We start from the raw sequence: 23,268 nt of genomic DNA on the forward strand, positions 1-23,268 counted from the left end.
ATTAGACAGAGATTCCCAGAAGTTAGTGGAAATTCCAGAGTTGTTGGGTAGTGATGTTAGCTCTCTATGCTTCTGTTCTCCTGGATTTACCAGGAAGTCTATTACAGGGTGTCTTTGGGAGTGTTTTAAAACCAGGAAGTCTATTACAGGGTGTCTTTGGGAGTGTTTTAAAACCAGGAAGTCTATTACAGGGTGTCTTTGGGAGTGTTTTAAAACCAGGAAGTCTATTACAGGGTGTCTTTGGGAGTGTTTTAATGCGTCCTCTCCATGCATATGGGCTTTAGCCAGCTCTGTCGAGTCAAGGGCCTAGACCTCTGTCCTCCTATCTACAGTCGTTGATCCACCCCCCTGGCTTTCTGCCTGGCTGGCTGACTGTCTGTCGTGTGTTTGCTTAGAGGGGTCGCTCCGAATGAGATTTGAGGCAAGAAACCTCCATTGATGGACCAGATACACAAACCAACTCTATTCCTCCCAGATTGCAGAGACACTTGTACTCCCTACTCTTGGGGTGTGAAGCTCCACTAGCGTAGAAAGTAGAAGTTGTCGCTGTTATCTGGGAGGAATAGAGGTGGTGTGTGTCTGGGCCCTGGGGTGTATGTAGGATACTTACCCAGTCGGTGTGCTTGTTGGAATGCATTCTGTGGCTGACTGGTTTATGGCATGGTGAGAGAGAGGGGGGGGTGGTCAAACCCAGGTCACAGTGATTTAGTCTTGCAATTCAGAGTCCTGGGTTGGTACCCTATTCCCTATATAGTGCACTACTTTAGACCAGGGCCCTATAGAACCCTATTCCCTATATAGTGCACTACTTTAGACCAGGGCCCTATAGAACCCTATTCCCTATATAGTGCACTACTTTAGACCAGAGCCCTGTGGAACCCTTTTCCCTATATAGTGCACTACTTTAGACCAGGGCTCTATAGAACCCTATTCACAATATATAGTGCACTACTTTAGACCAGGGCCCTATAGAACCCTATTCCCTATATAGTGAACTACTTTAGACCAGGGCCCTATAGAACCCTATTCCCTATATAGTGTACAACTTTAGACCAGGGCTCTATAGAACCCTATTCCCTATATATAGTGCACTACTTTAGACCAGGGCCCTATAGAACCCTATTCCCTATATATAGTGCACTACTTTAGACCAGGGCCCTATGGCACCATATTCCCTATATAGTGCACTACTTTAGACCAGGGCCCTATAGAACCCTATTCCCTATATAGTGAACTACTTTTAGACCAGGGTTTATGAGGGCTCTGGTCCACAGGGTGTCATATCACACACACCGTGTTGTTTTGTCTTGGAGAGTGGAGTACCCCAAACCCCCATGGCACACACCAGATCAGACCATTGTGTAAATGGGGGGGGAATATCCAGACTGATCCTGTCCAGGGATCCCTTCCTCCACTGGGAGGAGGATGATGATGTCACCTTCCCTGTTAAACAGTGAAACGCACTCTCTCTGCCGTGCCTCTGTGGAGCCACGAAGGGAGCCAGGATAATGGGGCGCTCCACGCTGCCCATAAAGACACCTCTTAGTAAAAATACGACCTTTGTCTAGATCTAGGTTCTGTTTTATGGATTACAGTGAATGTTCAGACAGACAGGAATTCCCCCTGTTTCCTTTCCCTCTGATAATAATAGCAGTTGGCAGTGTGTTGACAGACAGGGCGTCTTTACAGACAGACATGGGGTCTATACAGGCAGACAGGGGTCTATACAGACAGACAGGGGTCTATACAGACAGACAGGGGTCTATACAGACAGACAGGGGGTCTTTACAGGCAGACAGGGGTCTATACAGACAGACAGGGGTCTATACAGACAGACATTGGCTCTTTACAGGCAGACAGAGGTCTATACAGACAGACAGGGGTCTATACAGACAGACAGGGGTCTATACAGACAGACAGGGGTCTTTACAGGCAGACAGGGGTCTATACAGACAGACAGGGGTCTATACAGACAGACATGGGGTCTTTACAGGCAGACAGGGGTCTATACAGACAGACAGGGGTCTTTACAGGCAGACAGTGGTCTATACAGACAGGCAGGGGTCTATACAGACAGACATGGGGTCTTTACAGGCAGACAGGGGTCTTTACAGACAGACAGACAGGGGTCTATACAGACAGACAGGGGTCTATACAGACAGACAGGGGTCTTTACAGACAGACAGGGGTCTTGTTATTGATGGACTACTGATGCAGTGTGATTCCCATGCCTTCTTCCCCCAGGTGTACAACAAGACATACCAACATAGATAAAACCTCCCAATATGATTGATAGTTGTGTCTCTGAAAGGAGTAAGTGGTACTACCGTGTTGGTAATGTGGAATATGAAACTGCAGTACCGTGACCAGGACTCTACTGTACCTCTGGGATACAGTGAAAAACAGAACATGTAGGAACTCTCGTTTTAAAGTCAAAGCAGCTGTTCTCTCACACTGATTGCTAATGACTTTCCCAGATGTGGGAAAAATCCCACTCTCCCCCTCCTCTCTCTCCATTCCCCTCTCCCCCAACTCCCCCGTCACTCTATCCCCCAACTCCCCCGACACTCCATCCCCCAACTCCCCCATCACTCCATCCCCCAACTCCCCCGACACTCCATCCCCCAACTCCCCCATCACTCCATCCCCCAACTCCCCCGACACTCCATCCCCCAACTCCCCCGTCACTCCATCCCCCAACTCCCCCATCACTCCATCCCCCAACTCCCCCGACACTCCATCCCCCAACTCCCCCATCACTCCATCCCCCAACTCCCCCGACACTCCATCTCCCAACTCCCCCGTCACTCCATCCCCCAACTCCCCCGACACTCCATCCCCCAACTCCCCTGACACTCCATCCCCCAACTCCCCCGACACTCCATCCCCCAACTCCCCCATCACTCCATCCCCCAACTCCCCCATCACTCCATTCCCCTCTCCCCATCACTCCATCCCCCAACTCCACCATCACTCCATCCCTCCAACTCCCCCAACTCCCACGTCACTCCATCCCCCAACTCCCATCCCTCCAACTCCCCCGTCACTCCATCCCCCAACTCCCCCATCACTCCATCCCTACAACTCCCCCGTCACTCCATCCCCCAACTCCCCCATCACTCCATCCCTCCAACTCCCCCGTCACTCCATCCCCCAACTCCCCCGTCACTCCATCCCCCAACTCCCCCATCACTCCATCCCTCCAACTCCCCGTCACTCCATCCCCCAACTCCCCCGTCACTCCATCCCCCAACTCCCCCCTCACTCCATCCCCCAACTCCCCCGTCACTCCATCCCCCAACTCCCCTGTCACTCCATCCCCCAACTCCCCCATCACTCCATCCCGCAACTCCCCCGTCACTCCATCCCTCCAACTCCCCCGTCACTCCATCCCCCAACTCCCCCAACTCCCCCGTCACTCCATCCCTCCAACTCCCCCGTCACTCCATTCCCCAACTCCCCCATCACTCCATCCCCCAACTCCCCCGTCACTCCATCCCCCAACTCCCCCGTCACTCCAACCCGTCACTCCACCCCCCAACTCCCCCGTCACTCCATCCCTCCAACTCCCCCGTCACTCCATCCCCCAACTCCCCCGTCACTCCATCCCCTCAACTCCCCCGTCACTCCATCCCCTCAACTCCCCCGTCACTCCATCCCCCAACTCCCCTGTCACTCCATCCCCCAACTCTCCTTAATTTATCTAGCCAGGACATGAACAGACTAGACAGCCAGACAACAGACTAGACAGCCAGACAGCAGACTAGACAGCCAGACAGCAGACTAGACAGCCAGACAGCAGACCAGACAGCCAGACAGGAGACCAGACAGGAGACCAGACAGCAGACCAGACAGCAGACCAGACAGCAGACCAGACAGCCAGACAGCAGACCAGATAGCCAGACAGCAGACCAGATAGCCAGACAGCAGACCAGACAGCAGACCAGACAGCAGACTAGACAGCTGGTTGATTGCCTGGCTAACTGGCTGACTCGCTGACTGTCTGTCTAGCTGTCACCTGGCTTAGTTATGGGGAGACAGATCTTCATCCCGTTATGGACCTGCATGTGTTAGAGCAGAGCTGGAAGTGCCATTTGAATGGTCACAGCCCCACTGCAGGGCAAACCAGACTAGACCAGGGTGAGGGAATGGCTGAGTAATACTGACAGGAAATAGAGGGAAATTAACACAAATGAGGCTGTGATGGAGCTTTGGGAGGGCAGGACGAGATTCCATTATCACTTTAATATTTCAGAGCATATGGAGAGTGCTGAAAACTGAGTTTGCATTCCCAGGAACTGAATACTGAATCCACATGGAATGGTGCTGAAGACTGAATCTACATGGAGTGGTGCTGAAGACTGAATCCACGTGGAGTGGTGCTGAAGACTGAATCTACATGGAGTGGTGCTGAAGACTGAATCCACATGGAGTGGTGCTGAAGACTGAATCTCAGTGGTGCTGAAGACTGAATCCACATGGAGTGGGGCTGAAGACTGAATCCACATGGACTGGGGCTGAAGACTGAATCCACATGGAGTGGTGCTGAAGACTGAATCCACATGGAGTGGGGCTGAAGACTGAATCCACATGGACTGGGGCTGAAGACTGAATCCACATGGAGTGGTGCTGAAGACTGAATCCACATGGAGTGGGGCTGAAGACTGAATCTACATGGAGTGGTGCTGAAGACTGAATCCACATGGAGTGGTGCTGAAGACTGAATCTGAGTGGTGCTGAAGAACTGAATCCACATGGAGTGGTGCTGAAGACTGAATCCACATGGAGTGGTGCTGAAGACTGAATCCACATGGAGTGGTGCTATTCAACCATATAGATGTCTTTCAGTTTGTTTTACTGGCTGCCCTTTGGTCTGTCTGGTATTTCCTGGAGGGTATTAGCCAGCTAAACTAACAGTGCAGTTATTAAGCCAACATGGCAGATTGAGATAGACACAGGAAGTGGGTAGGAACTTTGTTCCTTGTGAACTAGATCCAGGGATCCCAAATGCTCCTAAATATTTTGCTGTGCAACCTGGAATTGTTTAATTCGGGACCACCAGCGCTCCCCAAAAATCCCCCATATATGATATTTGTTTAGGCTTCGCTGTGTCTGTTTCCGAGGTGAGAAAAAAACTGAGTGCAGATTTGTGACTGTCACGGCCATTACCCCAGAGACAATGTAGTGTCCCAAAACGTTTAAAACGTGTGACCCCTATTACCAGTGCTACATTTTATTCCTTCACTATAAAAAAAAATATTAATTGGCTTACTCAGTATTATCCCAAAACATCTCAGATTTTCACAAAAATGCAGGTTTCTGATTTAACTTCAATATTTTACTACCTTACTTCATTTTTATGTGTTTAAAAATCATCAAATGTAAATAAAATGTGTTGTATTTACTAAATATTCGTAATATTTACTCTCAACTTAAGAATTTTACCATTTTGCAACGTCTTGCCATGTGGTTCGGTTTTGAGAGAATTGTGGGTAAAATAAAAAGTTTTTACTTTGATACTTTGACACTATTTTATATGCATGTTTGAAGAAAGACAATCATATTTCTAAATTCATGTTAAGCAGTTTGTTTTTGCTATGAGGTATAATGGATCCTGATGAACAGATACTAAAAACGTTTGACAAATTGATGTTCAAAACTGAAACGACCCTTTTCCACCTTAAACAAAATAATGTGCACAACCCATAATGCTTAGAGGCACATGCAGCATCGTACAATGCATGCAGTCCTACCTCCACTAAACAGGATGTCGATGGCACTTTAATTGAGGAGGTTGGGCACGTGGCAATGGCTAGAGGCGAACAAGTGAAAAGGTATCAACAACATCAAACACATGGTTTCCATGTGTGGTTAGTTTGTTGCTTGTCCAATAAGAGCTTGACTTACTGTGGTTTTACAAAACCTAGCAATAGATGTCTACTTCCTGTAATCAAAATGTTACCCAGTGAGGTTACCATTAGTGTGTTTTAGAAATTTGTGCAACACACTTCCTGTGGTGGAAACAATTGAGCTTAGATGGAGGTATTTCCCTACAGTTAGATGGAGGCATTTCCCTAGCGTTAGATGGAGGTATCAGTTAGATAGAGGTATCAGTTAGATGGAGGTGTCAGTTAGATCGAGGTATTTCCCTACAGTTAGATGGAGGTATCAGTTAGATGGAGGTATTTCCCTACAGTTAGATGGAGGTATTTCCCTACAGTTAGATGGAGGTATCAGTTAGATGGAGGTATTTCCCTACAGTTAGATGGAGGTATTTCCCTACAGTTAGATGGAGGTATCAGTTAGATAGAGGTATCAGTTAGATGGAGGTGTCAGTTAAATGGAGGTGTTTTCTACAGTTAGATGGAGGTATTTCCCTACAGTTAGATGGAGGTGTCAGTTAGATGGAGGTATTTGCCTACAGTTAGATGGAGGTATTTCCCTACAGTTAGATGGAGGTGTCAGTTAGATGGAGGTATTTCCCTACAGTTAGATGGAGGTGACAGTTAGATGGAGGTATCAGTTAGATGGAGGCATTTCCCTAGCGTTAGATGGAGGTATCAGTTAGATAGAGGTATCAGTTAGATGGAGGTGTCAGTTAGATGGAGGTATTTCCCTACAGTTAGATGGAGGTATCAGTTAGATGGAGGTATTTCCCTACAGTTAGATGGATGTATTTCCTTACAGTTAGATGGAGGTATTTCCCTACAGTTAAATGGAGGTATCAGTAAGATGGAGGTGTTTCCTACAGTTAGTTGGAGGTATTTCCCTACAGTTAGATGGAGGTATCAGTTAGATAGAGGTATCAGTTAGATGGAGGTGTCAGTTAAATGGAGGTGGTTTCTACAGTTAGATGGAGGTATTTCCCTACAGTTAGATGGAGGTGTCAGTTAGATGGAGGTATTTCCCTACAGTTAGATGGAGGTATCAGTTAGATGGAGGTATTTCCCTACAGGCAGATGGAGATATTTCCCTACAGTTAGATGGAGGTATCAGTTAGATGGAGGTATTTCCCTACAGTTAGATGGAGGTATCAGTTAGATGGAGGTATTTCCCTACAGGCAGATGGAGATATTTCCCTACAGTTCGATGTAGGTATCAGTTAGATGGAGGTATTTTCCTACAGTTCGATGGAGGTGTTTCCTACAGTTAGATGGAGGTATCAGTTAGATGGAGGTAGCAGTTAGATGGAGGCATTTCCCTACAGTTAGATGGCGGTATCAGTTAGATAGAGGTATCAGTTAGATGGAGGTGTCAGTTAGATGGAGGTATTTCCCTACAGTTAGATGGAGGTATAAGTTAGATGGAGGTATTTCGCTACAGTTAGATGGATGTATTTCCTTACAGTTAGATGGAGGTATTTCCCTACAGTTAGATGGAGGTTATCAGTAAGATGGAGGTGTTTCCTACAGTTAGTTGGAGGTATTTCCCTACAGTTAGATGGAGGTGTCAGTTAAATGGAGGTGTTTTCTACAGTTAGATGGAGGTATTTCCCTACAGTTAGATGGAGGTGTCAGTTAGATGGAGGTATTTCCCTACAGTTAGATGGGGGTATTTCCCTACAGTTAGATGGAGGTATTTCCCTACAGTTAGATGGAGGTATTTCCCTACAGTTAGATGGAGGTATCAGTTAGATGGAGGTATTTCCCTACAGTTCGATGGAGGTATCAGTTAGATGGAGGTATTTCCCTACAGTTAGATGGAGGTATCAGTTAGATGGAGGTATCAGTTAGATGGAGGTATCAGTTAGATGGAGGTGTTTCCTACAGTTAGATGGAGGTGTTTCCTACAGTTAGATGGAGGTATCAGTTAGATTTAGGTGTTTCCTACAGTTAGATGGAGGTATCTGTTAGATGGAGGTATCAGTTAGATGGAGGTATCAGTTAGATGGAGGTATCAGTTAGATGGAGGTATTTCCCTACAGTTAGATGGAGGTGTTTCCTACAGTTAGATGGAGGTATCAGTTAGATGGAGGTATCAGTTAGATGGAGGTATCAGTTAGATGGAGGTATTTCCCTACAGTAAGATGGAGGTGTTTCCTACAGTTAGATGGATGTATCAGTTAGATGGAGGTATCAGTTAGATGGAGGTATCAGTTAGATGGAGGTGTTTCCCTACAGTGATATTAATGCAGTATTTGTCATTATAATGAATACACCCTCCTTCCACCCAGGGTATGTTTTCGGGACACTTCTCAGGAACTGTTCCCTCAAACAATCAGAGCTCAGCTCTTACCTCCCTCCCCCTCCTTTCTTCTTCCCCCAGTTTGATGTGTTTTCGCATGAGGCTGTGGCGTTGACTTCTCTTACTGGAGGTATCTCTGGTCGCAGCCTCAACCCTAGCCCTAGCCTCAGCCCTCACACCCAGAGGAAATGTGCCTAATGTAAGTGCGACCGGGTACTTGGAGCTCCAGAAACTTGGAGGTCTGGGTACTTCCTATCACCCCAATAATAAAATTACCTTGTCTGAAATATGCTTTAGTATACAAATTCCTCATGTTGTATGTAGCTGATCTGTCCGTTCGATGTTAAGACGTGTCCTAGTGCTGCTAAGCCAGGCAGTCATCAATGTGTTGACATCGGTCTGTGGGTTGGTTAGGGTCATGCTGGGAGGAACGGGATACCCACTACTTTATAGGGATAAAATAACATGTATATTTTGGTGCGAGTTGTTTCTTTAAATGTACGCCAGGCTTTGGAGCAATAAAATGGTTCCTTTATTTCCTTATCCAAACATTTCACTGTGGTAAGAATGCAGGCCTTCCTTGCAATCGGGTAAACTGCCATCATGCCGGACATAGGACCAATAAAAGTGATGAATGTCTATTGGTTTAATTTGCCTGTATGATTATGATGATTACACACTTCTTGATCTGGTTTAATGTTTTGTTTTCCTTTCCTTTCCAGAGAAGTTGTTGGTCCTCACCGTTGCCACACAGGAGACTGATGGTTATCGCCGCTTCATGCAGTCAGCCGACTATTTCAACTACACTGTCAAGGTAAGGACCATGCACCGTCTCACTCTCGTTTAGTTCTACCATGCACAGTCTCTCTCTCGTTTAGTTCTACCATGCACCGTCTCTCTCTCTCGTTAAGTTCTACCGTGCACCGTCTCTCTCATTTAGTTCTACCATGCACAGTCTCTCTCTCATTTAGTTCTACCGTGCACCATCTCTCATTTAGTTCTACCGTGAACCGTCTCTCTCTCTCGTTTAGTTCTACCATGAACCGTCTCTCTCTCTCGTTTAGTTCTACCATGCACCGTCTCTCTCTCATTTAGTTCTACCATGCACCATCTCTCTCTCTCTCGTTTAGTTCTACCATGCACCGTCTCTCTCTCATTTAGTTCTACCATGTACCATCTCTCTCATTTAGTTCTACCACGCACCGTCTCTCTCATTTAGTTCTACCATGCACCGTCTCTCTCTCGTTTAGTTCTACCATGCACCGTCTCTCTCGTTTAGTTCTACCATGCACCGTCTCTCTCGTTTAGTTCTACCATGTACCGCCTCTCTCGTTTAGTTCTACCATGCACCGTCTCTCTCTCATTTAGTTCTACCATGCATTGTCTCTCTCGTTTAGTTCTACCATGCACCGTCTCTCTCTCGTTTAGTTCTACCATGCACCGTCTCTCTCTCGTTTAGTTCTACCATGCACCGTCTCTCTCTCATTTAGTTCTACCATGTACCATCTCTCTCATTTAGTTCTACCACGCACCGTCTCTCTCATTTAGTTCTACCATGCACCGTCTCTCTCTCGTTTAGTTCTACCATGCACCGTCTCTCTCGTTTAGTTCTACCATGCACCGTCTCTCTCGTTTAGTTCTACCATGCACCGTCTCTCTCGTTTAGTTCTACCATGCACCGTCTCTCTCGTTTAGTTCTACCATGCACCGTCTCTCTCATTTAGTTCTACCATGCATTGTCTCTCTCATTTGGTTCTACCATGCACCGTCTCTCTCTCATTTAGTTCTACCATGCATTGTCTCTCTCGTTTAGTTCTACCATGCACCGTCTCTCTCGTTTAGTTCTACCATGCACCGTCTCTCTCTCATTTAGTTCTACCATGCACCATCTCTCTCGTTTAGTTCTACCATGCACCGTCTCTCTCTCGTTTAGTTCTACCATGCACCGTCTCTCTCTCATTTAGTTCTACCATGCACCGTCTCTCTCTCGTTTAGTTCTACCATGCACCGTCTCTCTCTCATTTAGTTCTACCATGCACCGTCTCTCTCTCGTTTAGTTCTACCATGCACCGTCTCTCTCTCATTTAGTTCTACCATGCACCGTCTCTCTCTCATTTAGTTCTACCATGCACCATCTCTCTCGTTTAGTTCTACCATGCACCGTCTCTCTCTCGTTTAGTTCTACCATGCACCGTCTCTCTCTCATTTAGTTCTACCATGCACCGTCTCTCTCGTTTAGTTCTACTGTGCACCGTCTCTCTTGTTTAGTTCCACCACATTGATTAGGCATTGTGCCTTTCTTTAGATATGCAAAACAGGATATTACCTACATGACATATTTATTCTTGTAATTATTTTACTCCTGCTCAATCTCAACCTCAAATAATTAACTGATTGAACTATGAAATAAGAAGTAATAAACTTTCAGGGGAACCAGCCATGGACTTGAGGCTATGGGAAACTTGTTAGCTGTCATCAGAGGATTCCTGGGGCAAAGCCCTTGTCGAACTTTACTAAATCTGACTTTGCATAACATAAATGTTATTCAAACTCAGTTCTCTGTCAGGGCTCAGTTCTCCGTCAGGGTTCAGTTCTCCGTCAGGGCTCAGTCCTCAGTCAGGGCTCAGTCCTCAGTCAGGCCTCAGTCAGGGCTCAGTCCTCAGTCAGTGCTCAGTCCTCAGTCAGGGCTCAGTCAGTCTTTAGTCGGCCCTCAGTCTTCAGTCAGGTATCAGTCCTCAAACCTCAGCCAGGCCTCAGTCCTCAGTCCTCAGCCAGGCCTCAGTCCTCAGCCAGGCCTCAGTCCTCAGTCCTCAGCCAGGCCTCAGTCCTCAGTCAGGGCTCAGTCAGTCCTTAGTCAGCCCTCAGTCTTCAGTCAGGTACCAGTCTTCAGTCAGGTATCAGTCCTCAATCCTCAGCTAGGCCTCAGTCCTCAGGCCTCAGTCCCCATCCTCAGCCAGGGCTCAGTCCTCAGCCAGTGCTAAGAGCATTGGTCCCTAACCCCTGATCTCTAACCCCTGACCCTGACATGTCCCCTGTCTCTCTGCCACAGGTCCTGGGCATGGGAGAGGAGTGGAGAGGTGGGGATGTGGGGCGCTCCATTGGAGGAGGACAGAAGGTGAGACTACTGAAGGAAGCCATGGAAGGACTGAGTGACCAAGAAGACCTGGTGGTGCTGTCTGTTGACAGGTAGGAGAATCGGCGACCGTAGGATGACCTGGACTGTACATCACACTTCCGAGGGGCAGAGAGAATTCACTTATGTAATAGTTACCAATGTATTACTTTAAGATTGAAATGCTTCAAATGTAGGTCCTCAGTTGGCTCAAAACATTGTCTAAGACTCTAATCAATCAAGTCATAGACTGTTCTCTCTGCTGCCGCACGGCAAGTGGCACCGGAGCACCAAGTCTAGGACCAAAAGGCTCCTTACCAGCTTCTACCCCCAAGCCATAAAACTGCTGAACAATTAATAAAATGTCTACCCGGACACTATTTATATTAACACCCCCCTTTGTTTTTACAATGCTGCTACTCGCTGTTTATTATCTATGTATAATCACTTTACCTCTACCTACATGTACAAATGACCTAACCTGTATCCCTGCACATTGACTCGGTTACCTGTACCCCCTGTATTTCATTGTATTTATTTAGTAAATATTCTCACCTCTTAAGGATCAGACCCTTTTTTTCAGCTTTCATCTAAAATGACATACCCAAATCTTCCTGCCTGTAGCTCAGGATCTGAAGCAAGGATATGCATATTCTTGATACCATTTGAAAGGAAACACTTTGATGTGTGTGGGAATGTGAAATTAGTGTAGGAGAATATAACACATTAGATCTGGTCAAATATAATACGAAGAAAAAAATATACGTATTTTAATTTTTTTCATCTTTGAAATGCAAGAGAAATGCCAATATAGATTTTGTAACTAGGAATTGTACCTAGGAATCTAGGTACAATTTCGATTTCGGCCACTAGATGGCAGCAGGGTATGTGCAAGGTTTTAGACTGATCCAATGAACCATTCTATATATTTTCAAAATGTTGTGTCAAGTCTGACCAAATGTGCCTAATTGGTTTATTAATACGTTTTTAAGTTCATAACTGTGCACTCTCCTCAAAAACAATAGCATGGTGTTCTTTCACTGTAACAGCTACTGTAAATTGGATAGTGAAGTTCGATAAACAAGAATTTAAGCTTTCTGCTCATATCAGATATGTCTATGTCCTGGGAAATGTTCACCAATCCCGTAGAGGTTCACTGTATTTCTTGAACTGCATTGTTGTTTCACGGAACATGTGACAAATAAAATTTGATTTGAAATGTCTAAATCACGAGTTAACTAAAGCAGTCAATTGGACCATGTTCATCTTACTCCTCATCATATGTTATATGCATGTATGCAATATGCATTGGTGCTTTGTGTTAGAATATTCAGTGCCTTGGATTCCTAGAAGAAGAGAATCTGCCCACTAAGGCTGTGGGGTCATTGAAAGGTTACGGTTTCTAGTTTCTCCATATTGGACCCAGATGTCCCTTAAACAAATCCTAACCCCTCCTGCTGTGAGCCAACAGTGTGAATATTTACTGTCTGGCTCCTGTATCGATGACTGGTAGGGGTAGTGTTATGGATGACTGGTAGGGGTAGTGTTATGGATGATGGTAGGGGTAGTGTTATCGATGACTGGTAGGGGTAGTGTTATGGATGATGGTAGGGGTAGTGTTATGGATGACTGGTAGGGGAGGTGTTATGGATGACTGGTAGGGGTGATAGGGGTAGTGTTATGGATGACTGGTAGGGGTAGTGTTATGGATGATGGTAGGGGTAGTGTTATGGATGATGGTAGGGGTAGTGTTATGGATGATGGTAGGGATAGTGTTATGGATGACTGGTAGGGGTGGTAGGGGTAGTGTTATGGATGACTGGTAGGGGTGGTAGGGGTAGTGTTATGGGTGACTGGTAGGGGTAGTGTTATGGATGACTGGTAGGGGTGGTAGGGGTAGTGTTATGGATGACTGGTAGGGGAGGTGTTATGGATGACTGGTAGGGGTGATAGGGGTAGTGTTATGGGTGACTGGTAGGGGTAGTGTTATGGATGACTGGTAGGGGTGGTAGGGGTAGTGTTATGGATGACTGGTAGGTGTGGTGTTATGGATGACTGGTAGGGGTAGTGTTATGGATGACTGGTAGGGGTGGTAGGGGTAGTGTTATGGATGACTGGTAGGTGTGGTGTTATGGATGACTGGTAGGGGTAGTGTTATGGATGACTGGTAGGGGTGGTAGGGGTAGTGTTATGGATGACTGGTAGGGGTGGTGTCAGGGTTACTGGCTGGCTCCTGTAGTGTTGTTATTGCCTGAGATCTCATTAAATGGGCACAAAGCTTCTCTGTAAGGTCTCTAGGATGGATAATTAACCCCTGCAAGGTGCTGATGCCTTGCCACTTACAACAGCATACATGGGAGAGTTCTGATTGTGGTTTGTCTTGGACTGTATGTGCTGCAGAAAGCCATCTAAGAGTACAGATCCGATAGCCACGTTCATATTTTGGGAGGGTCAATTTAGTTAATTAAACATAACAGTCTCATTTAAGGCACTTGGAAGGAAATGACAGGAAGTCCATTTATAACCATATTATGAGAAACACCTCCTTTCACCCGTGCAGACCTGTTGAAATCTAACTGAGTGTTCATTCACATCATTACAGCAGCTAATAAGGCGAGGGAGAGGGAGAGAGAGATTTCTGTTTCCACGGTATTAAAACACCCTCCCTTCTTTCATGAAAGGTCCTAACTCTAGAAATCTCTGAAGCTACAGTTGGAGAACCAGCGAATTACTGATGCAGGTAACTGTGATACGGGTTCACAGAGTTGACTTTAGTCTCTCAGAATAGTTACAGCCCCACCTCAGAGTAAGTGTGTCTCATTGCATTCCAGAAAGGGTGATGCTGCTGACTAGTTCCTAAGGAAAATCACAAATACACGAGTTGATGTATATATCTGGTGGGTCAACTGGAAGGTTAGTTCCTGATTTTTGTTGTAAAGTCAAACATTTGTGATGCTACGTTATGTTTTGTCATCTTTGAATAAACCGTCACCACCTACAGTTCACATGTTATAACACAGATATCTACAGTAACACAGATATCTACAGTAACACAGATACCTACAATTCACATGTTATAACACAGATACCTACAGTAACACAGATATCGACAGACCACATGTTATAACACAGATATCTACAGTAACACAGATATCTACAGACCACATGTTATAACACAGACATCTACAGTAACACAGATGTCTACAGACCACATGTTATAACACAGATATCTACAGTAACACAGATATCTACAGACCACATGTTATAACACAGATATCTACAGTAACACAGATATCTACAGACCACATGTTATAACACAGATATCTACAGTTCACATGTTATAACACAGATATCTACAGTAACACAGATGTCTACAGTAACACAGATGTCTACAGACCACATGTTATAACACAGATATCTACAGTTCACATGTTATAACACAGATATCTACAGTAACACAGATGTCTACAGTAACACAGATATCTACAGACCACATGTTATAACACAGATATCTACAGTTCACATGTTATAACACAGATATCTACAGTAACACAGATGTCTACAGTAACACAGATGTCTACAGACCACATGTTATAACACAGATATCTACAGTAAAACAGATACCTACAGACCACATGTTATAACACATATCTCTACAGTAACACAGATACCTACAGACCACATGTTATAACACAGATATCTACAGTAACACAGATATCTACAGACCACATGTTATAACACAGATATCTACAGTAACACAGATATTTACAGACCACATGTTATAACACAGATATCTACAGTTCACATGTTATAACACAGATATCTACAGTAACACAGATATCTACAGACCACATGTTATAACACAGATATCTACAGTAACACAGATACCTACAATTCACATGTTATAACACAGATATCTACATTAACACAGATATCTACAGACCACATGTTATAACACAGATATCTACAGTAACACAGATATCGACAGTTCACATGTTATAACACAGATATCTACAGTAACACAGATATCCACAGACCACATGTTATAACACAGATATCTACAGTAACACAGATATCTACAATTCACATGTTATAACACAGATACCTACAGTTCACATGTTATAACACAGACATCTACAGTAACACAGATATCTACAGACCACATGTTATAACACAGATATCTACAGTAGCACAGATATCTACAGACCACATGTTATAACACAGATATCTACAGTAACACAGATATCTACAGACCACATGTTATAACACATATATCTACAGTAACACAGATATCTACAGACCACATGTTATAACACAGATATCTACAGTAACACAGATATCTACAGACCACATGTTATAACACATATATCTACAGTAACACTTGTATGTACAGTTCACATGTTATAACACAGAAACCTACAGACCACATGTTATAACACAATGAAATAAGACATATCCATCCTACTATGTAAGTTAACACACTGTCAAGGCCCAGTGTGTTCTCAGTGCGTGTCACAAATGACACCCTTTCCCCATTCTGGTATATGGGCCTCATCCTGAGTGTTTTCCCATGTTCCATCACTCCATGGCCTTTACCATCTCTAGTATACCACCGTGACGTGTGGGGTCATGGATCTCTGTCCTTTAACATCTCTAGTATACCGCTGTGATGTGTTGGGGTCATGGGTCTCTGTCCTTTACCATCTCTAGTATACCACTGTGATGTGTTGGGGTCATGGATCTCTGTCCTTTAACATCTCTAGTATACCACTGTGATGTGTTGGGGTCATGGATCTCTGTCCTTTAACATCTCTAGTATACCACTGTGATGTGTTGGGGTCATGGATCTCTGTCCTTTAACATCTCTAGTATACCACTGTGATGTGTTGGGGTCATGGGTCTCTGTCCTTTACCATCTCTAGTATACCACTGTGATGTGTTGGGGTCATGGATCTCTGTCCTTTACCATCTCTAGTAGACCACTGTGATGTGTTGGGGTCATGGATCTCTGTCCTTTAACATCTCTAGTATACCACTGTGATGTGTTGGGGTCATGGATCTCTGTCCTTTACCATCTCTAGTATACCACTGTGATGTGTTGGGGTCATGGATCTCTGTCCTTTACCATCTCTAGTAGACCACCGTGATGTGTGGGGTCATGGATCTCTGTCCTTTAACATCTCTAGTATACCACTGTGATGTGTTGGGGTCATGGATCTCTGTCCTTTAACATCTCTAGTATACCACTGTGATGTGTTGGGGTCATGGATCTCTGTCCTTTAACATCTCTAGTATACCACTGTGACGTGTGGGGTCATGGATCTCTGTCCTTTACCATCTCTCTCTCTCTCTGTGTGTGTGTGTGTGTGTGTGTGTGTGTGTGTGTGTGTGTGTGTGTGTGTGCGTGCGTGCGTGCGTGTGTGTGTGCGTGCGTGTGCATTCTTCTCATTCTAAATTCTTTCCTAAATGCCTTTTTTAAAGAGCAACAGCAGCACATTCCCTAGAAATTAGCCTATTTGACATCGATATGAGTCAGAAACATCATTTGAGTATACACATGGACTATAAATAGGATCAGTCTAGTCTAGTCTAGTCTAAATCGGAGTTTGGAACATCCGTGCATCACAACGGGTAAATAAATGGCGGGTTTTGATTCGCCGATGTCCATTTGCCCACCCACATGGGGTGAACAGCTGGGGTGTTGCTCTCAATCCATTAGTATAAACAGAGAGATGGACCTGTTTACATAAGACGACACAACGCACATTTTGTTTTAACTTGATAAATACTGCGCCAAACTCCTTAGTTGGATGTACAATTGAGCAACTGAAACATCTTTGGCAAATATGTAAACAATTTTTAAAGATTTATTGAGTTATCTTGTCATTTATTCTGGGGATTTTCCCTGGGGGACAATCATTAACCAACCTCGTAGTCGGTCAGGAAACACACCTCCCGAGACTAAAATATCATTTTTGCAATGAGCAATAATAAAAAAACACATGTGCCAATCTGCACATTCATTGGCTATTTAAATGCATGAATGTCAGCCGACACCCTGCTTCAGCGTGAAGAATGTCTCATGTCTCACTTGTTCTCAACTGGCCTACTTGGTTAAATAAAGGGGAAGTATAAAAATAAATGGCTTCTTTTAGATGTATATCTACCGTAGAGACAGTTACGACCCAGTTGCTAGGAGTGATAATCAGATGTTGAATAGATAAGAGGAGTTCGAGGAGGAAATGGGGGAAGCTGCCCATAGTAGTAGTATAACTTCGGATCTAAATATGCTGTTATTTAACCTCTACCCTCGCTCTCTCTTCTCTCTCCTCTCTCTACCCCTCTCTCTCTTCTCTCTCCTCTCTCTACCCTCTCTCTCTTCTCTCCTCTCTCTACCCCTCTCTCTCTTCTCTCCTCTCTTTACCCCTCTCTCTACCCTCTCTCTCTATCCCCTCTCTCTTCTCTCTCTGCCCTCTCTCTCCTTCTCTTTCTCACTCTACCCCCCTTCTTCTCTCTCTCCAGTTATGATCTTATCTTCGCAGGGGGACCAGAGGAGATACTCAGGAAGTTCCAGGAAGCCAATCACAAGGTCCTGTTTGCTGCCGAGGGTTTGGTCTGGCCTGATAAACGCCTACAGGACAAATACCCGTCCGTCCGCAGCGGCAAGCGCTTCCTCAACTCAGGAGGTGGGTCCAGAACACCGTCATCACAGAGTTTCTAAACACAGAGGCCCAACATTGCGATACTTTCGGGACAGCTTCGTGAAACAAACTCGACAGACCAGACCGGGGTTTGGGGTTTGGCAAGTCAACGGGAGAAGTGAAAAATGTAGAGTTTAGAGTTTAGAATTCCCTCTACCCCTCCAGAGTTTAGAATTCCCTCTACCCCTCCAGAGTTTAGAATTCCCTCTACCTCTCCAGAGTTTAGAATTCCCTCTACCCCTCCAGAGTTTAGAATTCCCTCTACCCCTCCAGAGTTTAGAATTCCCTCTACCCCTCCAGAGTTTAGAATTCCCTCTACCCCTCCAGAGTTTAGAATTCCCTCTACCCCTCCAGAGTTTAGAATTCCCTCTACCCCTCCAGAGTTTAGAATTCCCTCTACCCCTCCAGAGTTTAGAATTCCCTCTATCCCTCCAGAGTTTAGAATTCCCTCTACCCCTCCAGAGTTTAGAATTCCCTCTACCCCTCCAGAGTTTAGAATTCCCTCTACCCCTCCAGAGTTTAGAATTCCCTCTACCCCTCCAGAGTTTAGAATTCCCTCTACCCCTCCAGAGTTTAGAATCCCCCCCCCCCCCCAGAGTTTAGAATTCCTCTGCAGCTCAGAGTTTAAAGGACCTCATGTAACTCATAGGTCATCCCTCTACAGCCCAGAGTTTAGAATTCCCTCTACCCCTCCAGAGTTTAGAATTCCCTCTACCCCTCCAGAGTTTAGAATTCCTCTACAGCCTCTACAGCTCAGAGTTGAAAGGACCTCATATAACTCATAGGTCATCCCTCTACAGCCCAGAGTTTAGAGGACCTCAGAGAACTCACAGATCAAGTATGAGGTCAGTTCTTTGAACTATTGCACTTGAGGTGACTTTAACTTAGTCACCGCTCCTGATAGACACTGCTCTGCTGTGTCAACACTGATTGCTCATAGAGGAAGGACAACACACACAGGCTGTGTTTTCATGTAGAGAGAATAAAAACAATAAAGAATGTGTTTTCTCTGTAAACTTCACGACAAGCACCGAGACAGTCACCGAGGTCTTTCCTGCCTGGAAGACAGTAGGTATTTCTGTTGATTCTGTTGAACTTTAGGTCTTCTGCGCCTCGTTCATCACCTCCATAGACCAACAAGGGGACAATCCTGCTGACTTACCACTACATTCAGAACTGTGTTATGATGATTCTTTCTGTGTGGTGTGGAAACATCCTACTGCTATTTTTAATGTAGACCGGTTGATTATTGTTGTGTTCCTGTAGGCCCCTCTCAGCCTCTATAAAGCCTGTAGCCTGTAGCAGCTGCTCCCCTCTCCCTGCAGCACGGCTGTCATTAAGTTGACATGTGTATTTGTCTTGGTCCCCCGTGGGCCGTACTCTGCATCAAATTACAGCTTGTGTTTGTGTCTCCGAGGGCAGGCTTCCGGCCCACATCACCCAGGGGCCAAACTAACCACATCACCCAGGGGCCAAACTAACCACATCACCCAGGGACCGAACTAACAGGGACAGGTCCTGCTGTCTGTCTCTGCTCTATTTTATCTGGACCTGGTCTGGAGGGTCACAGAGAGGTGAAACCTTGGTTTGTTTGGGGAATGGTATGACAGGAGAGGGGTGAATTTAGAGTCAGTCAGAACTGGAGAGATGTGAGGTTAGAGTCAGAGCAGGAGAAGGGTGAGGCTAGAGTCAGGAGAGGAGATGGGTGAGGCTAGAGTCAGAGCAGGAGAAGGGTGAGGCTAGAGTCAGGAGAGGAGAGGGGTGAGGCTAGAGTCAGAGCAGGAGAAGGGTGAGGCTAGAGTCAGGACAGGAGAGGGGTGTGTTTAGAGTCAGGACAGGAGAGGAGAGGGGTGAGGTTGAGTCAGGACGGGAGAGGGGTGTGTTTGGTGTCAGGAGAGGGGTGTGTTTGGCGTCAGGAGAGGGGTGTGTTTGGTTTCAGGAGAGGGGTGTGTTTGGTGTCAGGAGAAGGGTGAGTTTGAGTCAGGACAGGAGACGGGTGTGTTTGCTTTCAGGAGAAGGGTGAGGCTAAAGTCAGGACAGGAGAGGGGTGTGTTTGGTGTCAGGAGAGGGGTGAGGTTGAGTCAGGACAGGAGAGAGGTGTGTTTGGTGTCAGGAGAAGGGTGAGTTTTAGTCAGGACAGGAGAGGGGTGTGTTTGGTGTCAGGAGAGGTGTGAGGTTGAGTCAGGACAGGAGAGAGGTGTGTTTGGTGTCAGGAGAGGGGTGAGGTTGAGTCAGGACAGGAGAGGGGTGTGTTTAGAGTCAGGACAGGAGAGGGGTGTGTTTGGTGTCAGGAGAGGGGTGAGGTTGAGTCAGGACAGGAGAGAGGTGTGTTTGGTGTCAGGAGAAGGGTGAGTTTGAGTCAGGACAGGAGAGGGGTGTGTTTGGTGTCAGGAGAGGGGTGAGGTTGAGTCAGGACAGGAGAGAGGTGTTTAGAGTCAGGACAGGAGAGGGGTGTTTAGAGTCAGGACAGGAGAGAGGTGTTTAGAGTCAGGACAGGAGAGAGGTGTTTAGAGTCAGGACAGGAGAGAGGTGTTTAGAGTCAGGACAGGAGAGGGGTGTTTAGAGTCAGGACAGGAGAGGGGTGTTTAGAGTCAGGACAGAAGAGGGGTGTTTAGAGTCAGGACAGGAGAGGGGTGTTTAGAGTAGGGACCATCATTTTCACCAGGAGTTTTTTTTAGTTCATTACTTAGTTCCGCAGTAGATGTGGTCACGTGGTTTTATACACTACATGACCAAAAGTATGTGGACACCTGCTCGTCAAACATCTCATTCCAAAATCATGGGCATTAATATGGAGTTGGTCCCTCCTTTGCTGCTATAACAGCCTCCACTCTTCTGGGAAGGCTTTCCACTAGATGTTGGAACAATGCTGCTATAAAAGCCTCCACTCTTCTGAGAAGGCTTTCCACTAGATGTTGGAACAATGCTGCGGGGACTTGCTTCACAAGAGCATTAGTGAAGTCGGGCACTGATGTTGGGCGATTAGGCCTGGTTCGTAGTCGGCGTTCCTATTCATCCCAAAGATGTTTGATGGGGTTGAGGTCAGGGCTCTGTGCAGGCCAGACAAGTTCTTCCACACCGGTCTCGACAAACCATCTCGGCAGCGAGCTTTACACCACTCCAGCCGACACTTTGCATTGTGCACGGTGCTCTTAGGCTTCTGTGTGGCTGTTCGGCCATGTAAACCCATTTCATGAGGCTCCAGACTAAAAGTTATTGTTGCTTCCAGAGGCAGTATAGTACTCGGTACTTCTGGGAGCTTGTGTGGCCTACCACTTCCCAGCTGAGCCGTTGTTGCTCCTAGATGTTTCCACTTCACAATGACAGCCCGGGGCAGCTCTAGCAGGGCAGAAATTTGACAAACTGACTTGTTGGACAGGTGGCATCCCATGACGGTGCCACGTTGAAAGTCACTGAGCTCTTCAATAAGGCCATTATACTGTCAATGTTTGTCTATGGAGATCGCATGGCTGTGTGCTCGATTTTATACATGGGGTGTGGCGGAAATAGCCGAATCCACTCATTTGAAGGGGTGTCCACATACTTTTGTTTATAGAGCTTATTTGATGAAGTGGTTTTATGTGGCTACCCATGTGAAAATGTGTGCAGTGTGAATGCTGTTGGATCATATCTTTTACCTCTGAATGATATGTAGAATGCTGTTGGATCATATCTTTTACCTCTGAATGATATGTAGAATGCTGTTGGATCCTATCTTTTACCTCTGAATGATATGTAGAATGCTGTTGGATCATATCTTTTACCTCTGAATGATATGTAGAATGCTGTTGGATCATATCTTTTACCTCTGAATGATATGTAGAATGCTGTTGGATCATATCTTTTACCTCTGAATGATATGTAGAATGCTGTTGGATCATATCTTTTACCTCTGAATGATATGTAGAATGCTGTTGGATCATATCTTTTACCTCTGAATGATATGTAGAATGCTGTTGGATCCTATCTTTTACCTCTGAATGATATGTAGAATGCTGTTGGATCATATCTTTTACCTCTGAATGATATGTGGAATGCTGTTGGATCATATCGTTTACCTCTGAATGATATGTAGAATGCTGTTGGATCATATCGTTTACCTCTGAATGATATGTAGAATGCTGTTGGATCATATCTTTTACCTCTGAATGATATGTAGAATGCTGTTGGATCATATCTTTTACCTCTGAATGATATGTAGAATGCTGTTGGATCATATCTTTTACCTCTGAATGATATGTAGAATGCTGTTGGATCATATCTTTTACCTCTGAATGATATGTGGAATGCTGTTGGATCATATCGTTTACCTCTGAATGATATGTAGAATGCTGTTGGATCATATCGTTTACCTCTGAATGATATGTAGAATGCTGTTGGATCATATCTTTTACCTCTGAATGATATGTAGAATGCTGTTGGATCATATCTTTTACCTCTGAATGATATGTAGAATGCTGTTGGATCATATCTTTTACCTCTGAATGATATGTAGAATGCTGTTGGATCATATCTTTTACCTCTGAATGATATGTGGAATGCTGTTGGATCATATCGTTTACCTCTGAATGATATGTAGAATGCTGTTGGATCATATCGTTTACCTCTGAATGATATGTAGAATGCTGTTGGATCATATCTTTTACCTCTGAATGATATGTAGAATGCTGTTGGATCATATCTTTTACCTCTGAATGATATGTAGAATGCTGTTGGATCATATCTTTTACCTCTGAATGATATGTAGAATGCTGTGAATAAGTATTTGACCCTTTCAAATGTACTCTACTTTGGCATATTATTTTTTTCTACTAAATGTTCTTCAGATGTTCATCCAAAACCTAATATTATATAAATAACACATAAATGACGATACTTATTTAATTTATTTCATGAACAAAGTTATGCAACACCAATCCCCCCCGTGTGAGAAAGTAATTGAAAGTAATTGCCCCCTTTACACTCAATAACTGGTTGTACCACATTTAGCTGCAATGACTCCAACCAAACACTTCCTGTAGTTGTTGATCAGTCTCTCACATCTCTGTTGGACGAATTTCGTCCCAATCTTCCATGCAGAATTGCTTTAACTCGGCAACATTTGTGGGTTTTCAGGCATGAACTGGTGGTTTAAAGTCCTGCCTCAACATCTCGACTGACATTTTGGTCTGAACTATGCCATTCCAAAACGGCTTTATATGGTCATTTTCATGTATACTTGATTGTGTGTTTTGGATCGTTGTCTTGCTACATGACAGATTCTGGAGAAAA

The 23,268-nt window shown here is 45.0% G+C and overlaps 1 protein-coding gene across 2 annotated transcripts in view; it reads left to right on the forward strand.

Annotated features, from left to right (window-relative positions):
- plod2 (procollagen-lysine, 2-oxoglutarate 5-dioxygenase 2) overlaps positions 1-23,268 on the forward strand; it is a 115,637-nt gene that overhangs the window by 31,409 nt on the left and 60,960 nt on the right. For both annotated transcript variants that reach the window (XM_036934661.2, XM_036934659.2), the window contains exons 2-4: positions 8,907-8,998; positions 11,234-11,370; positions 17,819-17,982. In XM_036934661.2, the coding sequence (XP_036790556.2) occupies positions 8,907-8,998; positions 11,234-11,370; positions 17,819-17,982 (393 nt within the window). The remainder of the gene's footprint in view (positions 1-8,906; positions 8,999-11,233; positions 11,371-17,818; positions 17,983-23,268) is intronic.

This window comes from Oncorhynchus mykiss, chromosome 11, assembly GCF_057628025.1.
Source record: "Oncorhynchus mykiss isolate SJ-2025 chromosome 11, ASM5762802v1, whole genome shotgun sequence".
In the NCBI taxonomy this organism is placed as follows: domain Eukaryota; kingdom Metazoa; phylum Chordata; class Actinopteri; order Salmoniformes; family Salmonidae; genus Oncorhynchus; species Oncorhynchus mykiss.